This window comes from Piliocolobus tephrosceles, chromosome 20, assembly GCF_002776525.5.
Source record: "Piliocolobus tephrosceles isolate RC106 chromosome 20, ASM277652v3, whole genome shotgun sequence".
Taxonomy (NCBI): Eukaryota; Metazoa; Chordata; class Mammalia; order Primates; family Cercopithecidae; genus Piliocolobus; species Piliocolobus tephrosceles.
The window spans coordinates 4,659,509-4,674,886 of NC_045453.1; the positions used below are offsets into that span (position 1 = coordinate 4,659,509).

General features: G+C 41.4%; 1 protein-coding gene across 5 annotated transcripts in view; it reads left to right on the top strand.

The window, feature by feature from the left end:
- The window catches only part of TPX2 (TPX2 microtubule nucleation factor), a 64,562-nt gene extending 55,589 nt beyond the window's left edge, over positions 1-8,973 (top strand). For 4 of the 5 annotated variants that reach the window (XM_023220389.2, XM_023220386.2, XM_023220388.2 and 1 more), the window contains 5 exons: positions 975-1,151; positions 1,536-1,682; positions 4,642-4,753; positions 5,590-5,777; positions 8,139-8,973. In XM_023220389.2, the coding sequence (XP_023076157.1) occupies positions 975-1,151; positions 1,536-1,682; positions 4,642-4,753; positions 5,590-5,777; positions 8,139-8,249 (735 nt within the window). In that variant the 3' untranslated portion in view covers positions 8,250-8,973. The remainder of the gene's footprint in view (positions 1-974; positions 1,152-1,535; positions 1,683-4,641; positions 4,754-5,589; positions 5,778-8,138) is intronic. The other variant, XM_023220390.2, reaches the window with a different exon arrangement.
- The last annotated feature ends 6,405 nt before the right edge of the window (positions 8,974-15,378 follow it).

Here is a 15,378-nt window from a genome sequence, read left to right on the forward strand (position 1 = left end):
GCCTCCCAAAGTGCTGGGATTACAGGCTTGAGCCACCGCACCCGGCCCATTTATTAATCTTAATGGAGTTCAAAGGCATCCAATTTTTCTGGACTTGTCTTTAAGAATGGATATGAACATTTGTTCATTTTTTTTGTTCCTCCAAGAACAAAGTAATTGGTAAGGGTATGAATTTTCTGCTCTTAGTGATAACTAGTTACAATTTATAGAAACAGGAGCAGTTAAGCAATGGAGGCTTGTCTGCTGTAGCACTGAAAATCAGCTGCTCTTTGTAACATGGATCAAAAGTTGCACTTTATTTTGCCTTAGATTGTCACTGTTCAGTGAGGGACTTTGAAAATTCATACTAAGCAATTATATCCACCTTGTCCTATCTCCATTAACCCAGGAGTTGCAAATGTGACCATGGTGATGGTTTATGGAATTGTAATATATAAACTGTCATTGATCAGGCCAGTTTCTTGTTACAGCTCCATTTTATCTATAAATATCCGGAGTTAGGGTAATTTTATAGCAGATTGCAAGCATAAGCCTTTTTATAGGTTCATTTGAAACTAAAATACGCAGTAATCTTGTGTTACCAGCTTGAACCCAAACAACGTGGTCCTATTCTGGGTTTGGCAACCATTAAGTCCCAGTCACATGTTTTAATGAAGTCTAGAGGCTGGGTCAAAGAGACTAAGGTATATGCTGATCTTCTGACGTTCATTTTATCCATAATGTTAGATCTTATTTAGTTTTTACAACATTCCTGTGGAAAACTACATCTTTTAAGAGTAATTGTGTTAGCACTTGGTGGTAGATGACTTGCCTAAGTCATCATCCTTCTTGGATAGAAAAGGAAGCTAAGACACCTAAGAGGCTGAGTGATTTGTTTTAATTAATGCCACATGTTAATATAATGTCTTTTGACTCCATATTCCGGGGAAGTTAGAGTGAGGAGTCTTATTTCTAAACTGCAATTTTTTCCTTAGGAAGAGGACGAACCAGTCTTGATAAAAGCTCAACCTGTGCCACATTATGGGGTGCCTTTTAAGCCCCAAATCCCAGAGGCAAGAACTGTGGAAATATGCCCTTTCTCCTTTGATTCTCGAGACAAAGAGCGTCAGTTACAGAAGGAGAAGAAAATAAAAGAACTGCAGAAAGGGGAGGTAGGTGTTTCCATTTCTGCAAGTAATATAATACTGTTCTTTGATCCCTCTAAGATAGTTTTTTCTATACTACTTTTAACTATAAAATCACTGACTTTTGATCTTTCTAAGAACCCTGTAAAATATAAATGGGACAAGTAATTTAAATAATCCTTCTGGCACAAGGAGGTTGAGTGACTCGCCTCTGATCACACTGCTGGTTATAGGCAATATTAGGAGGAAAGCCTAGATTTCCTTTTGAACCCATTATTCTTTTCTCCTAGACCATGCTGCTTTGAAAACTGATTGTCCTTCCGTATTTTTCAGATTCATCCAGATATTCTGGAGCAGCTATTGCTTTCCAGCTAGTCTTTATCTTAAATCTCATGTTTTCTTTTCTGTTAGGTGCCCAAGTTCAAGGCACTTCCTTTGCCTCATTTTGACACCATTAATCTGCCAGAGAAGAAGGTAAAGAATGTGACCCAGATTGAACCGTTCTGCTTGGAGACTGACAGAAGAGGTGCTCTGAAGGCACAAACTTGGAAGCACCAGGTAGGGGTTGGAGAGAGCAGTCGAAATGTTAATTGCTTGGTTGGTTGATTGGACAGGCAGACCTACCACACTGAAATCACCTGGGTTGACATACTAGATTGTTTCAGGGGCTCTCACTGTAAATCAGGGGTCAGTACATTATTTCTGTAAGGGCCAGATAGGAAATATTTTAGGTTTTGTAGGTTACATATGGGCTCTCACGTAATATGTGTGTGTGTGTACGCACACATTTTTGTTGTTGTTTTTTGAGACGGAGTCTTGCTCTGTTGCCCAGGCTGGAGTACAGTGGTGCGATCTAGGCTCACTGCAAGCTCCACCTCCTGGGTTCATGCCAGTCTCCTGCCTCAGCCTCCTGAGTAGCTGGGACTACAGGCACCCACCACCACGCCTGGCTAATTTTTTTGTATTTTTAGTAGAGACAGGGTTTCACCGTGTTAGCCAGGATGGTCTCAATTTCCTGACCTCGTGATCTGCCTGCCTTGGCCTCCCAAAGTGCTGGGATTACAGTTGTGAGCCACCGTGCCAGCCACGTGTTTTCAACTCTTTTTTTATTTGTTTTGAGACAGTCTCGTTCTGTCACCCAGGCTGGAGTGCAGTGGTGCGATCTCAGCTCACTGCAACCTCCGTCTCCCAGGTTCAAGTGATTCTGCCACCTCAGCCTCCCAAGTAGCTGGGATTACAGGCGTGTGCCACCACACCTGGCTAATTTTTGTATTTTTAGTAGAGACAGGGTTTTGCCATGTTGACCAGGCTGGTCTCCAACTCCTGATCTCAAGTGATCTGCCCGCCTTGGCCTCCCAAAGTGCTGAGAGTACAAGCGTGAGCCACTGTGCCCAGCCAACTCTTTAAAAATGTAAAAAACATTCTTAGCTCAAGGGCTGTCCTAAAACAGGTTGCAAGCTGGATCTGGCCTGTAGGCCAGAGTTTGCTGACCCCTGCTCCAAGTGATCACCTGGGGAATGTGGGAACCGACAGGCTTTTCTGGAATCGAGAGTCTCTTTAAGATCTTGTCTATTTCATCTATTAGACTCATTCATTGTGTTTATTACTTTCTGTTGATGCACTGGTAAGAAACAGTAAGGGAGAATAGTTGTCAATGTACAATGCTGTTTTCTCAGCGTGATGTGCTATTTGCTCTTTATAAATGACAGGTGATTTAAAACAATTAATTGGTTATTTGCTGATTTAATTGGAATCTAATTCTACCCGACTGGAAAAATTTCCCTTAATTTCTAAGTTTATTGGGATTTTTATGTCATCATTAATCCTGGACTATTTCCAAAAGGAGCTCTAGGCTATGGTTGGTTTGTAGGAATCACTCCCCTGAAGCCCAAGAGATGTAATGGCTTACATGACTGAACATTGGTCCCCTGTTGGTGTGGTTCTCTAGGAAACCTTAGGACTGTTGCCTTGGAAATAGTGAATTTCCCCTTCTCAATGACCAAGACATAGAATGTTTGTGTAGGGCATTTTCTGCAAATAACACCACAAACTATTGTTTTAAAAAGCTTTTCAGAAATATAAAAGTAGAGTGAATAGTATAATGAATTTTCATGAACCCATCACCTGGTTCTATAATGATCAAAACATGAAAAGTCTTATTTCATCCCTACTTCTACCCACTTATCCCTATGCTGGATACTTCTACCTATATAAGATTACTTTGAAACAAATTCTATGTAACATCCCTTTTCATCCAAAAACACTTCAGTGTATATATTTAAAATATAAGGACTTATAACCACAATAACATTCTCACATTTAAAAAGATTAAAAGTAATCAAATATCTACACATTTCTCATTATTTTTTAAACAGTTGAATTGTTAAAATCAATATCCATATATAGGTCTACATAGTGCCTTTGTTTGCTAAATCTCTGAATCTTCTTTCAATCTGTAGGCTCCTCTCTTTGCATTTTATTTGTTGAATAAACTGGATTGTTTGTACTATAGATTTTCCACAATCTGGATTTTGCTGATTGCATTCCCACACAGTTGTTTAACATGTTCCTCTGTTGCTTGTATTTCCTATAAATGAGTAGTAAGATCTAGAGGCTTGATTCAATTCTGGTTAGGTTTTTTTTTTGAGGTGGGAAGAATACGTTATAGGTGATACTGTATAGTTCCTAATGAATCATGTGTGAAGGCAGAAAATGTCTAGTTGTTTATTTTCATGATGTTAAGATAGGTCTTAAAAGTAACTTTAAAACTTTTTGTTTTTTTAATTGACAAATAATAGTTGTACATATTCTTGGGGTACATAGTGATGTTTCAATACATATAATGTGTAGTGATCTGATCAGGGTCATTAGCATATCAAGAATCTCACATTTATCATTTCTTTGTGTTGGGAATCTTTTTTTTTTTAAATTTAAAAGTAAACTTTAATGTCGAAAATGCAAACTTGGGAATCTTAAAAGTATCTTAAAAATACTTTCTAGTTCTCAGTGAGTTCAAATGTTGTCAGACTGATCTGTTCATTATAAAATTTGTGTGAGAGAGGCCGGGCGCGGTGGCTCAAGCCTGTAATCCCAGCACTTTGGGAGGCCGAGACGGGCGGATCACGAGGTCAGGAGATCGAGACCCTCCTGGCTAACACGGTGAAACCCCGTCTCTACTAAAAATACAAAAAATTAGCCGGGCGAGGTGGTGGGCGCCTGTGGTCCCAGCCACTCGGGAGGCTGAGGCAGGAGAATGGCGTGAACCCAGGAGGCAGAGGTTGCGGTGAGCTGAGATCCGGCCACTGCACTCTAGCCTGGGCGACAGAGCAAGACTCCGTCTCAAAAAAAAAAAAAAAAAAAAAAAAAAAAAATTGTGTGAGAGATTTTTACTAGGGTTTATATTAAATCTGCTGTTTTTATTGATGAAAAACAGTTCAGACATTAGAACTTAAGTTATTGAGGTAGTGGTCATAGAAAGTTGAGGCATTGCTCATCTGACCGACTTTCTCTCTAATAGCTGGAAGAAGAACTGAGACAGCAGAAAGAAGCAGCTTGCTTCAAGGCTCGTCCAAACACCGTCATCTCTCAGGAGCCCTTTGTTCCCAAAAAAGAGAAGAAATCAGTTGCTGGTAGTATTATATGTACTCTGATGGGATTGGGGCAGAATTGTCTGACTTCCCAGTGGGATGCTGGGATTCAGTGTGTCAGTACAATGTTGTGTCAACTAGAAGCATTTGACTTTAGCAGATGGTAGCTTTTCTTCCCCTAGACCCAGTTTTTTGCCTTTATTGAACCCAGCAGCTATGTTGAGTTGCAGGATGTGTTAGGGGCAGATTCATTTAACATGAACCTTGGCAGAAGCAGCTGGCATTTCAACAACAATGATAGGTTTTCCCCACCCATAGAGAAACAAGTAAATGAGGGAGGGAGAGCCAGTATGGCTTTCTGGAATTCACCCTGAAGCAAATTTTAGATATAAAACATTTGATTCCTTAAACACTGGGCAGTGTGCTAGAATGTTGGGATTCCACCGGGTGTGGTGGCTTATGCCTGTAGTCCCAGCACTGCGGGAGGATCACTTGAGCCCAGGGATTTGAGACCAGCATGGGCAACATAGCAAGACCCCATCTCTTTTTCAAAATAATCTTTCCAAAAAGGGAAAAAAAGAATATTGGGATCTTTCTCCTATGTCTGCCTCAAAATCAGTCACTATGTAGTTTTGTGCAAGTTACTTTATCTCTTTGCTTTTTTCCCAATTACACTAGATGATTTCCAGGGGCCCTTTGAAGTCTTAAAATTCTAAAACTTTTTGTATGTGGTTTGCTCTACCTTTCTCCCAATGGGGCTTGTTTAGAGCACAGTCTTCCTGTTAGTGTGCATGTCTGTGCCACTTGCTCGTTCCAGGGGGTGTAGGTTTATGCAAGTCCTGCTTGTGCACCAATATTTTTTCTGTTTCTGTACTTAGAGGGCCTTTCTGGTTCTCTAGTTCGGGAACCTTTTCAGCTGGCTACTGAGAAGAGAGCCAAGGAGCGGCAGGAGCTGGAGAAGAGAATGGCTGAGGTAGAAGCCCAGAAAGCCCAGCAGTTGGAGGAGGCCAGACAACAGGAGGAAGAGCAGAAAAAGGAGGAGCTGGCCAGGCTACGGAGAGAACTGGTAACTGGGAGCGTGAGCACTGACAAACACAGACATGCCTCTGTTTTATTTTACCTGTACCTTACCTTGTTCCAGACAGGATCTAAGGTAGCCCACAAGGCTGTACCAAAGACAATGAGTGAAAGGGGGAATTGCACAAACTGAGGGTAGTGATGAAGTTGAGTTGTGAATGAAGCTAACGTAGGAGCTGTAATTTTGGCCCTTTTTAGGAACCAACCTGTCAGTTACAAAACTTACAGTGTTCATGAGACGTAAGACAATTGTTCAAAAAATACATTTATCCCTTTGATAGTGAATTTTTAGACAGAATTTCTTCCAGAAGTTTTCGTAAGGAGGACAACATGTGGTATAACCATGTACAGTGATGCCTTTCCTAGGACTGTTTTTTATTTATTTGTTTATTTTATTTATGTAACTTATAATTTCCTCTGGGGTTAAGAAGCACCACTGAGTTTTGTAATTAGACAAGAATACGTAGGGAAGGACATGGGAATTAAATGGCAACTGTATTTTTGTTTTAATACTTGGCCCAAACTCCTCGGAGTTACAGTGTTCATCGCTCCAGGTAGTCCTCCACTAACATAATTATTTAGATATTGGTTGTCCAAAAAGAAGCCTGAACTCCACATTAAGGACAACTCTGTTAGGAGGGCAGCAAGTTGTGTTAACTGTGTTAATGAGGAAGCAGAGAGTTTTAGATGGAACTTCATATGATAAATAAAAAAAAGGGTCATGGGGAGATGTTGGTAAAAGGTTACTTAGTTACAGTTAGATGGGAGGAATAAATTTTAAGAGAGCTATCATATAACAAGGTGACTGTAATTAATGATATATTGTATTCTTGAAAAATGTAACGAAAGTGGATGTTGTGTGCTCACACTACAATGTTAATTAGCATCTTGCTGATTAACAAATGCATTATCTCACATAGTAACCATTCCATAATGTATGTCTACTTAAAAACATCAGCAGTACACAATAAAAATATACAGTGTTATCTGTCAATTAAAAAGAAAGAAGGCCAGGAATGGTGGCTCACACCTGTAATCCCAGCACTTTGGGAGGCCCAGGTGGATGGATCACTTGAGGTCAGGAGTTGGAGACCAGCCTGGCCAACGTGGCGAAACTCGGACTCTACTAAAAATACAAAAATTAGCCGGGCGTGGTGGCGCGCACCTATAATCCCAGCTCCTCGGGAGGCTGAGGCAGGAGAATTGCTTGAACCTGGGAGGTGGAGGTTGCAGTAAGACAGTCGTGCCACTGCAGTCCAGCTTGGGGGCGACAGAGTGAGACTGTCTCAAAAAAAAAGAAAAAAAGAAATGTGTAAGTTGTTGAGGTTTTGTCTAAAAGTGCTATACTACGGCTGGGTGTGGCAGCTTACACCTGTAATTCTTACACTCTGGGAGGCCAAGGTGGGAGGATTGCATGAGCCCAGGAGTTCAAGAAAAGCTTGGGCAACATAGCAAGGTCCCATCTCTATTTTAAATGAATAAATAAAATGGTAGGCTAGCAGTTGAAACAGCTATTGGCATAGGTGATTATGCCCATAGGAAGGTTCCACGGACACACTATTCAGGAGACCAGCCTCTTGGCAAAATCTAGACTACCATTTGCTGAGTGAATGAGAAAATAGTATAATCCCCACTCTATATACACTCATACAATCAGCTTTTTTTTTCTGGCCTCAACTTTGATTTTTCTCTAGCACTTGGTACCTGCCTCTTGTGTTTGTCCCCATTATAGAACTGTTTCTTGCAGCAATTCTCAGCATAGTGGATGGCAACATTCTAAAGCACGATTCAGTCAACGCTGGTTAACTCTATACTAATCTGGCTTGATTTAGGATTGATTTTAGACTACCCTAAAGGATGGATGGGACCATGCCTTCTTTGGCCACCCTTCCTGGTATGGATGTTGTGTTTTATTTTTTTTTTCCCCAGGATTCAGGCTTTTGGTGAATATTTATAGTCTGTAAACTTAAGACTGTACTCTGGGAAATTCTTAGCTTGTAACTTCTCTGCTATACTTGAGTACAGCCCTATTATACCCTAGTAGATCACACAGGACATAGGTTTGACATTCTTTAGTGAAAGCTGAGGGACTTGAGACTGCATGGCCTAAAGGAAAGCTGGGGAACCCTATGGAGACCTGAATAGAAACTGGGCTCCAGAGCACATGCACTTTTCCTTCATACTGTGCTGCCCCCCAGGCCCCATTCCCCACACCTTAAACTAGTGACTGGGATCTATACAACTCTACAACATTTTCTCAAAAAGAAAAAAATAAAAGCAGTTATAAGAATAGTTCTCTGACATCCCTCTCACTGGTAACTTTATTAACTTTATTTTCCTTACTTTGCAGGTGCATAAGGCAAATCCAATACGCAAGTACCAGGGTCTGGAGATAAAGTCAAGTGACCAGCCTCTGACTGTGCCTGTATCTCCCAACTTCTCCACTCGATTCCACTGCTGAACTCAGCTGTGAGCTGCGGACACCGCCTGACAATGGGACCTGCTCTTAATGTCAAACCTGAGACCGTCTTGCTTTGTTACTGGGCATGGAGAGAACCCATTTCTCCAGACTTTTAGCTACCCATGCCTGAGAAAGCATACTTGACAACTGTGGACTCCAGTTTTGTTGAGAATTGTTTTCTTATATTACTAAGGCTAATGAGACATAACTCATGTATGTCTCGATTAGACTCCATGTAGTTACTTCCTTTAAACCATCAGCTGGCCCTTTATATGGGTCTTCACTCTGATTAGAATTTAGTCTCTGTGTCAGCACAGTGTAATCTCTATTGCTATTGTCCCTTACCACTCTCCCCCTCCCCCCACTTTTTTTTTTTTTTTGTTTAATTTTAACCGGAAAATAAAGATAGTTAAATCCTAAGATAGGGATTAAGTCATGGTTTAGATGAGGAACAATCAATACATCAGATTCTGTCCTCTTCCCTGCATACAGTGAATTTATAGTTAAGGATCCCTTTGCTGTGAGGGTAGAAAACCTCACCAACTGCACCAGTGAGGAAGAAGACTGCATGGACTCATGGGGAGCCTCACAGCAGCCATGCAGCAGGCTCTGGGTGGGGCTGCCGTTAAGGCACGTTCTCTCCTTATTGGTGCTGATAAGAACAGGGAACAGTACAGTGTGCATTTTAAGACCTGGCCTGGAATAAATGTTTTGTCTTTCCCTCTCTGATTGTGTTATTTGATGTTTTAAAATCTGTTGAGCCCCTTTGGAGGTCACATCTTTTTTGGGAAATGGGTAGTTTGAGAAGTGGGTCCAGGAACTTTTTTTAAAAGCACAGGCTATGTCCTTAAAGGAAAGTACTTTGTAGTTTTTTTTTTGTCTTATGTCAGAATATCTCCATATTCTGTTAACTCTCTCTCAGTAACCACTTAATTATGTATGTTATGCCTTCGCACAGCCTGTACCTTCTTCCCTAAAGACTCAGCTCAAGGTAATTTTTTTTTTTTTTTTTTTTTTTTTTGAGATGGAGTCTCGCTCTGTCTCCCAGGCTGGAGTGCAGTGGTGCGATCTCTGCTCACTGCAGCCTGCCGCCTCCCAGGTTCAAACAATTCTCCTGCCTCAGCCTTCAGGCGTGTGCCAACATGTCCGGCTAATCTTTCCATTTTCAGTAGAGACGGGGCTTCACCATGTTGACTAGGCTGGTCTCCAACTCCTAACCTCAAGTGATCCACCCACCTTGGCCTCCCAAAGTGCTGGGATTACAGGTGTGAGCCACCGTGCCCAGCCTAAGTTAAATCTTTTTTAGAAATCTTTCCTTGACCCTCTGACCTCTTCAGGTAAAGATGTTCACTTCCTTCTTTGTGACTCCCAAATGTTTCTTGCATACATCTTGAGTAGAGCAAGTTATACTATGTCTGAGTTACTTGAACTTGTTCACAAATTAATAGAGATACAGATATGTAAGTTTTTGAAGAATTGCCATAGCCATCTCTGTGTTTCTTGTGGCTGGCACAGAATTGGCTTAGGTCCCTGTTAAACAATATATTTTCTTTTAGAATTCACATCATTTTTGAGTATCAATTCTATCATTCATCATGTGTGCTAGGAGATACAAAAGCATCTGGGTTCTGCCCAGGCTAGTCCTAGGTACCAAATATGACCTGAAACTTATTTTATATTCATTTTTTTATTCAGTGAGCATTTATGAATCTCTTATATACAAGTCACTGTAGTCCCAGCATTAGTTGACAAAGCAAGATGATGTTTCTCACAGTATGATTTGCAGATCCTGGTCCTCCTGAACGCCTATAAACTGAAGTGTGAAGAGTGGAGAATGAAGGGGTGTTCTGGAACCAATTCTCCACGGATACTGAGGGATGATTGTGTATACCTTGGCACTGTTCTGGTCTCTGGGAGTAAGGCAATGAACAAAATAAAAAGAAGACCTTGCCTTCATGGAGCTCACATTTTAGTAGGAGAGATAGACAATAAGCAAATAATTTAAGCTCTTGTGTCAGGTGACAGATGTGCTGAATGCTATGTGAATAGATGGGTTGAGAGTCAGGGGCATGTGAAATTGTAATTGGGAAGGTGAGGAGGATCTCTGCTGTTGTCCAGGTGAGAGCTTGGGTTAGGGTGACTTGGGTTAGGGTGGTAGCAGTGGCAGAGAAGTGGTTGGGTCCTGAATGTGTTTTAAAGTTGTAACTAACAAGACTTCCTAACAGATTGGATTTGGAGTGTGAAAGAAAGGTGGGCACCCAGGTGTTAGCCCCAAACAGAGACAGGGTCCATTCCTCGTACTGTGAGAAATCCAGTTCTACCCTAGTCCTTTTATTTCTTGTGGGTTCACAGCAGCATTCATTTTTTTTTCTGGTTACCTCTTGTTTTGTTTTTTCCACTTCTGCTCATCTCTTGATCTCTGTGTCTGTTCTATGTAGATTTTCTGTCTACTGGTATCAGCATTTCTCCTCTATCACTGTCAATCATGTATTTCCATCTGGAATCATTTTTTTCATATATCTTGTCTGGTTTTGTTCCTTGTTTCAGGCAGGGGAATAAATCCAGCCCTCAGATTGAGGGTTTTGAGAGTGTTACTGAGAATTATGGATGTGAGGGATCCTTCCGCCCCATTTGCTCCATTCTGGATAATCCCCTGTGCAAACTCATGTCAGTGGTAATAAGTGACAGTCTGTTAGAGGCCACAAAGAGGAGTTACATTACTTTAGAGAAAGTATCTTAACATTGAGACGTCAACATTCAGTGCCTCTTGCTTCTCAGAATTTCTGTTTCCCAGGGACAATCTGTTTCTCTACCACATGGTCTCTTACCTAGTACTGAGCCCTCTTATTCTGGACCACGTCACATCACCTTCATTTTTCTAGCACACTCCCATTTTTCCCAGAAACTCAAACTTTCTGCTTGCATTTTACAGAAAAATTACTTTTTTAATCCCTTCAGGCCATGTGCTAATAGGAGCATCATCTTTCTACACTCATAGGTCACTCAGGAATTTTCCTAAATAAAGAACATGTCCTGAGATACGAATTTACTGAATTTTAAGAATTTGGCTGCTACTATTTTTTTTTTTTTTTTTTTTTTTGGAGATTTCGCTCTGTCACCCAGGCTGGAGTGCAGTGGCGTGATCTCGGCTCACCACAACCTCTGCCTCCCAGGTTCAAACGATTCTCCTGCCTCAGCCTCCCAAGTAGCTGGGATTATAGGCATGTTTTTAGTAGAGACGGGGTTTCTTCATGTTGGTCAGGCTGGTCTTGAACTCCTGATGTCAGGTGATCTGCGTGCCTCGGCCTCTCAAAGTGCAGTGCTTACAGGCATGAGCCGTCGTACCCGGCGATAATTCTTATACTAATTAATAGATGTATAAGATTACTGCTCACTCTTAACTTTGGTTGATTGTTTTATCCTGTGTAATTGCTTGGTTACCATTTTGATTGTTTTATTCCTTACCAGGTCTTTTCTGTAGAGTCTTGTCCCTGGGAAGTGGAACCAGCATGGTAGACAGACCGTGGTTGCAGTTGCTCCAGCATTTAACAGAGATGAGACCTGGACATGAATAATCGTAACACAAGATGGGATGTGATTCAGTAATGTGAGACAGAGTGCTGTGGGAGTTTAGGGATTGTTTTTGAAAGTGAGGTTGCAGTTTGTAAAGGTTTTTTTTTTTTTTTTTTTTTTTTTAAAGTAAAATTTGCAAAAGTAGTACTGCCTTTTGGAAACAAGTAAAATGCTACTAACTGTGTGAAATAAAACATGAAAGTCTCCTTCCTTCTCCTACTCCCATGTCCCAATATAACCCATGGTTCACAACAGGATTCTTCCAGAACGTTTTCTATGAGCACACACATTTATAGAGCATTTTTTAAATAAATAAGATAGTAGCATTCTGCATTTTTTAAAATTTTAATTTGTTCTTTAAAAGGTTATACATTCACCTAGTTCTGAATTGAAAACATACAAACATGAAGTATTCTCCTACCTTTTCCTCCCAACTGCTCAGCTCCCCTCCCCAGAGATAGTGCTGCCAGCTTCTTAAGTTCCCTTGCAGAGATGGTTTCCTCCTATACATACTACCTACCCTTCTCCTCTTATTTTTTTTACACAAATAGTTTCATACTTTACACTCTGTACTTCGGTTTTTTCATAAGTGTTGTGCATTTAAAAGATGTAGTTCAGGTGCTACCTCAGACATGTCCTGGCTTCCTTCCTGACTGAAGTATGAAGCCTCTTACGACAATCAGACCTCTGCATGATGTCCTGGGTTTGTGACCTGAGGTCCCAAGGACTAGAGGGCAAGACAGCAGCACCTGGTCCTTATCTCCTCCTGGCTTAATTGAGCTTTGGGGGCTTGCGTATTGTCTTGAGTGTTTGGTTGAACCTGTGTATCCTGTTGAATCAATCTTGATATTGCTTCCTTTTCAGTTCTCTTGATGAAGGCCGTCTTACTGAATCTTGTCTGCTGGGGAAGTTCCTCATTGCTGAGAGTAGCAGTTAAAAAAGCTGTTAGCCACGTGGCTGGTCTCCTATTTCTGCACAGGCAGGCTGAGTTACAGCTTGGTGGTGTGGATCCAGGTAGGAATTGGTCAACATTCTGAATCCTGAGCTGCGATCTGCCTTGTAGCCTGCTGGGATGCTCAGTTTAGACAACATATAAAGTTTCCTGGATACAGGACAAACCCAGGCCTATGGAAAGAGCAGGAAGGTTAAAGTGTGTGGTACTTTAGGCAATGACGAAGGCGTAACCAGGGAGCTGACATGTTTGCTCCAAAGCCAAGAATTCCAGGACAATTTGTTATCCAGCTGAAGCCAGTGTAGTTGCTACAAAAAAGCCTGGGGACAAAAACATGCTTTTTACTTGTTTCCCTATCTTCTTGCACACCTACTCTATTTTCTAATGCTGTAGTAAAGGTTGCTGACATTGGAAATGTCTGATGAATTTTGCTATTCTCCTTGTAAATGAAGAAGAGTCTGGGCTCAGGCCAAACCATGGCTCTTATGTGTTGAAAGTGTCAGCTTCCTGAAACAGCTTCACAAATGCTGACATTTCACTCAGGAGGGTCAAGGGAAAGGCTTAAGCAAATACTAGGTTTTGTCATGAAACAACGATTTCAACAGACTGAACCTGGTCTGATGGCATCAAATGCCCTTCCCCCACCTTTTTTTTGGGCGGGGCACCGTGGCTCACACTTGTAATCCCAGCACTTTGGGAGGCCTAGGCTGAGGTCAGGAGTTCGAGACCAGCCTGACCAACATGGTAAAACCCTGTCTCTACTAAAAATACAAAAATTAGCTGGGTGTGGTGGCATGCACCTGTAATCCCAGCTACTCAGGAGGCTGAAGCAGGATAATCGCTTGAACGTGGGAGATGGAGGTTGCAGTAAACTGAGACTGTGCCATTCCGTACTCCAGCCTGGGCAACAAGAGCGAAACTCCTTCTCAAAAAAAAAAATAAATAAAATAAAAAAAGCTTTATTGGTCAAAGAGGAAATAGAAACCTGGGCTGTCAGATCTGAAGAGACCCATGTAGCATGGGCCTGGTGTCCCAGAACATTGCAGGTGTGTGAATGTGTGAAGAGTTGCATCCAAGTGCTATTACCCAGCTTGTTTGGGCACTGATGGTCTCAGGTGTTCTTTCAGGAGCAAGGGTGGGAGAAATTTCCAGTGGGTCAAGATACTAGTCAGTGGTCGTAACTTGTAATGTGAAAAGCAGTTTGGGGCAGGCTTATTTAAGCTTGCTTAGTGGTAAAGAGAGAGAAGGCTTTAGCCTTGCACTGACACACCTCTATCACCGTACTCAGGGACACTCTGTCACACAGATGAGTGGGTTTTTTTTTTCCTTGTGTAAAACTTTGTCTGGTTTTATACATAGTAGAGCTCTCTCTCTCTCTCTCTCTCTCTATATATATATATATATTTGGTATTATTTTTCTTTTTCTTTTTTTGTTTTTTGAGACAGAGTTTCCCTCTATCGTCCAGGCTGGAGTGCAGTGGCATGATCTCAGCTCACTGCCAACTCCACCTTCCGGGTTCAAGTGATTCTCCTGCCTCAGCCTCCTGAGAAGCTGAGATTACAGGCACATGCCACCACTTCTGGCTAATCTTTGTATTTTTAGTAGAGACGAGATTTCACCATGTTGATCAGGCTGGTCTTGAACTCCTGACATTGTGATCCACCCACCTCGGCCTCCCGAAGTGCTGGGATTACAGGCGTGAGCCACCATGCCCCACTGGTATTATTTTTCATTTAGCATAATAGTAACTCATTTTTCCTATATTATTGCATACTTTGTAAATGCCAATTTTAACAGCAGGATGCTATTCCATTGTTCTAAATTTGCTTCTCTACATTGAAAGTGCTTGTTTTGCAAAGGATTTTTCTTAGCTCTATTTACAGGACAGAATTGTCTGTATTTGCTTCCCCCTAACACATCATGTTTGTCTCTAAACTTTATTATTATTATTGTTTACTAGTCATCTTTTATTTGGAGGTTTATTTTCATTTGGATATAAAAGATTCAGCAATGGTCACATTCCTCATGGAGGGGTTCTGGGCCAAGGAGGTCATGGTCAGGAGTGCAGAGTGTGCTCTCCACACTGGCCCCTCCTCAGTGGTACTTATGTTTGAGCTCCTTATAAGAAAGGCAGTGGTCAAAAGGCATATAAGCTGCCAGCACCATGGAAACCCTGGCGACACTCCCCTTTTTCATGTTGTCATGCTTGTATTTAATAGTATCTGTGGTAACCTCTTTGAAATGCTTCAACAATGCCTTTGGTGGTAAAATCAGTATCCAGCTTGGCAGGTCCCCTAATTTGACATCCATGAGTTTCTTCTTCACTGGTATGACTGATGCCATTGTGGAGTCCTGGTGTCTGCTGTCTCTAAAATTTAAATGATTGCTCTCAAACCACTTACCAGTCTATGTTTATAATTAAAATACAAGCTTGAAAGCGAATAGAAGCCCTTCCCAAAAGCATAGTTAATGACATTACCCTGGCTTGCACATTTGCTGAATGGAAAGCTCTTTTTGGCTGATGTGATGTCAACGTTACTGACACCCATGTCCAGAGATGATGTTCATTGGCATTTAGTAAAGCCTTTCTGGAGATAATTCTA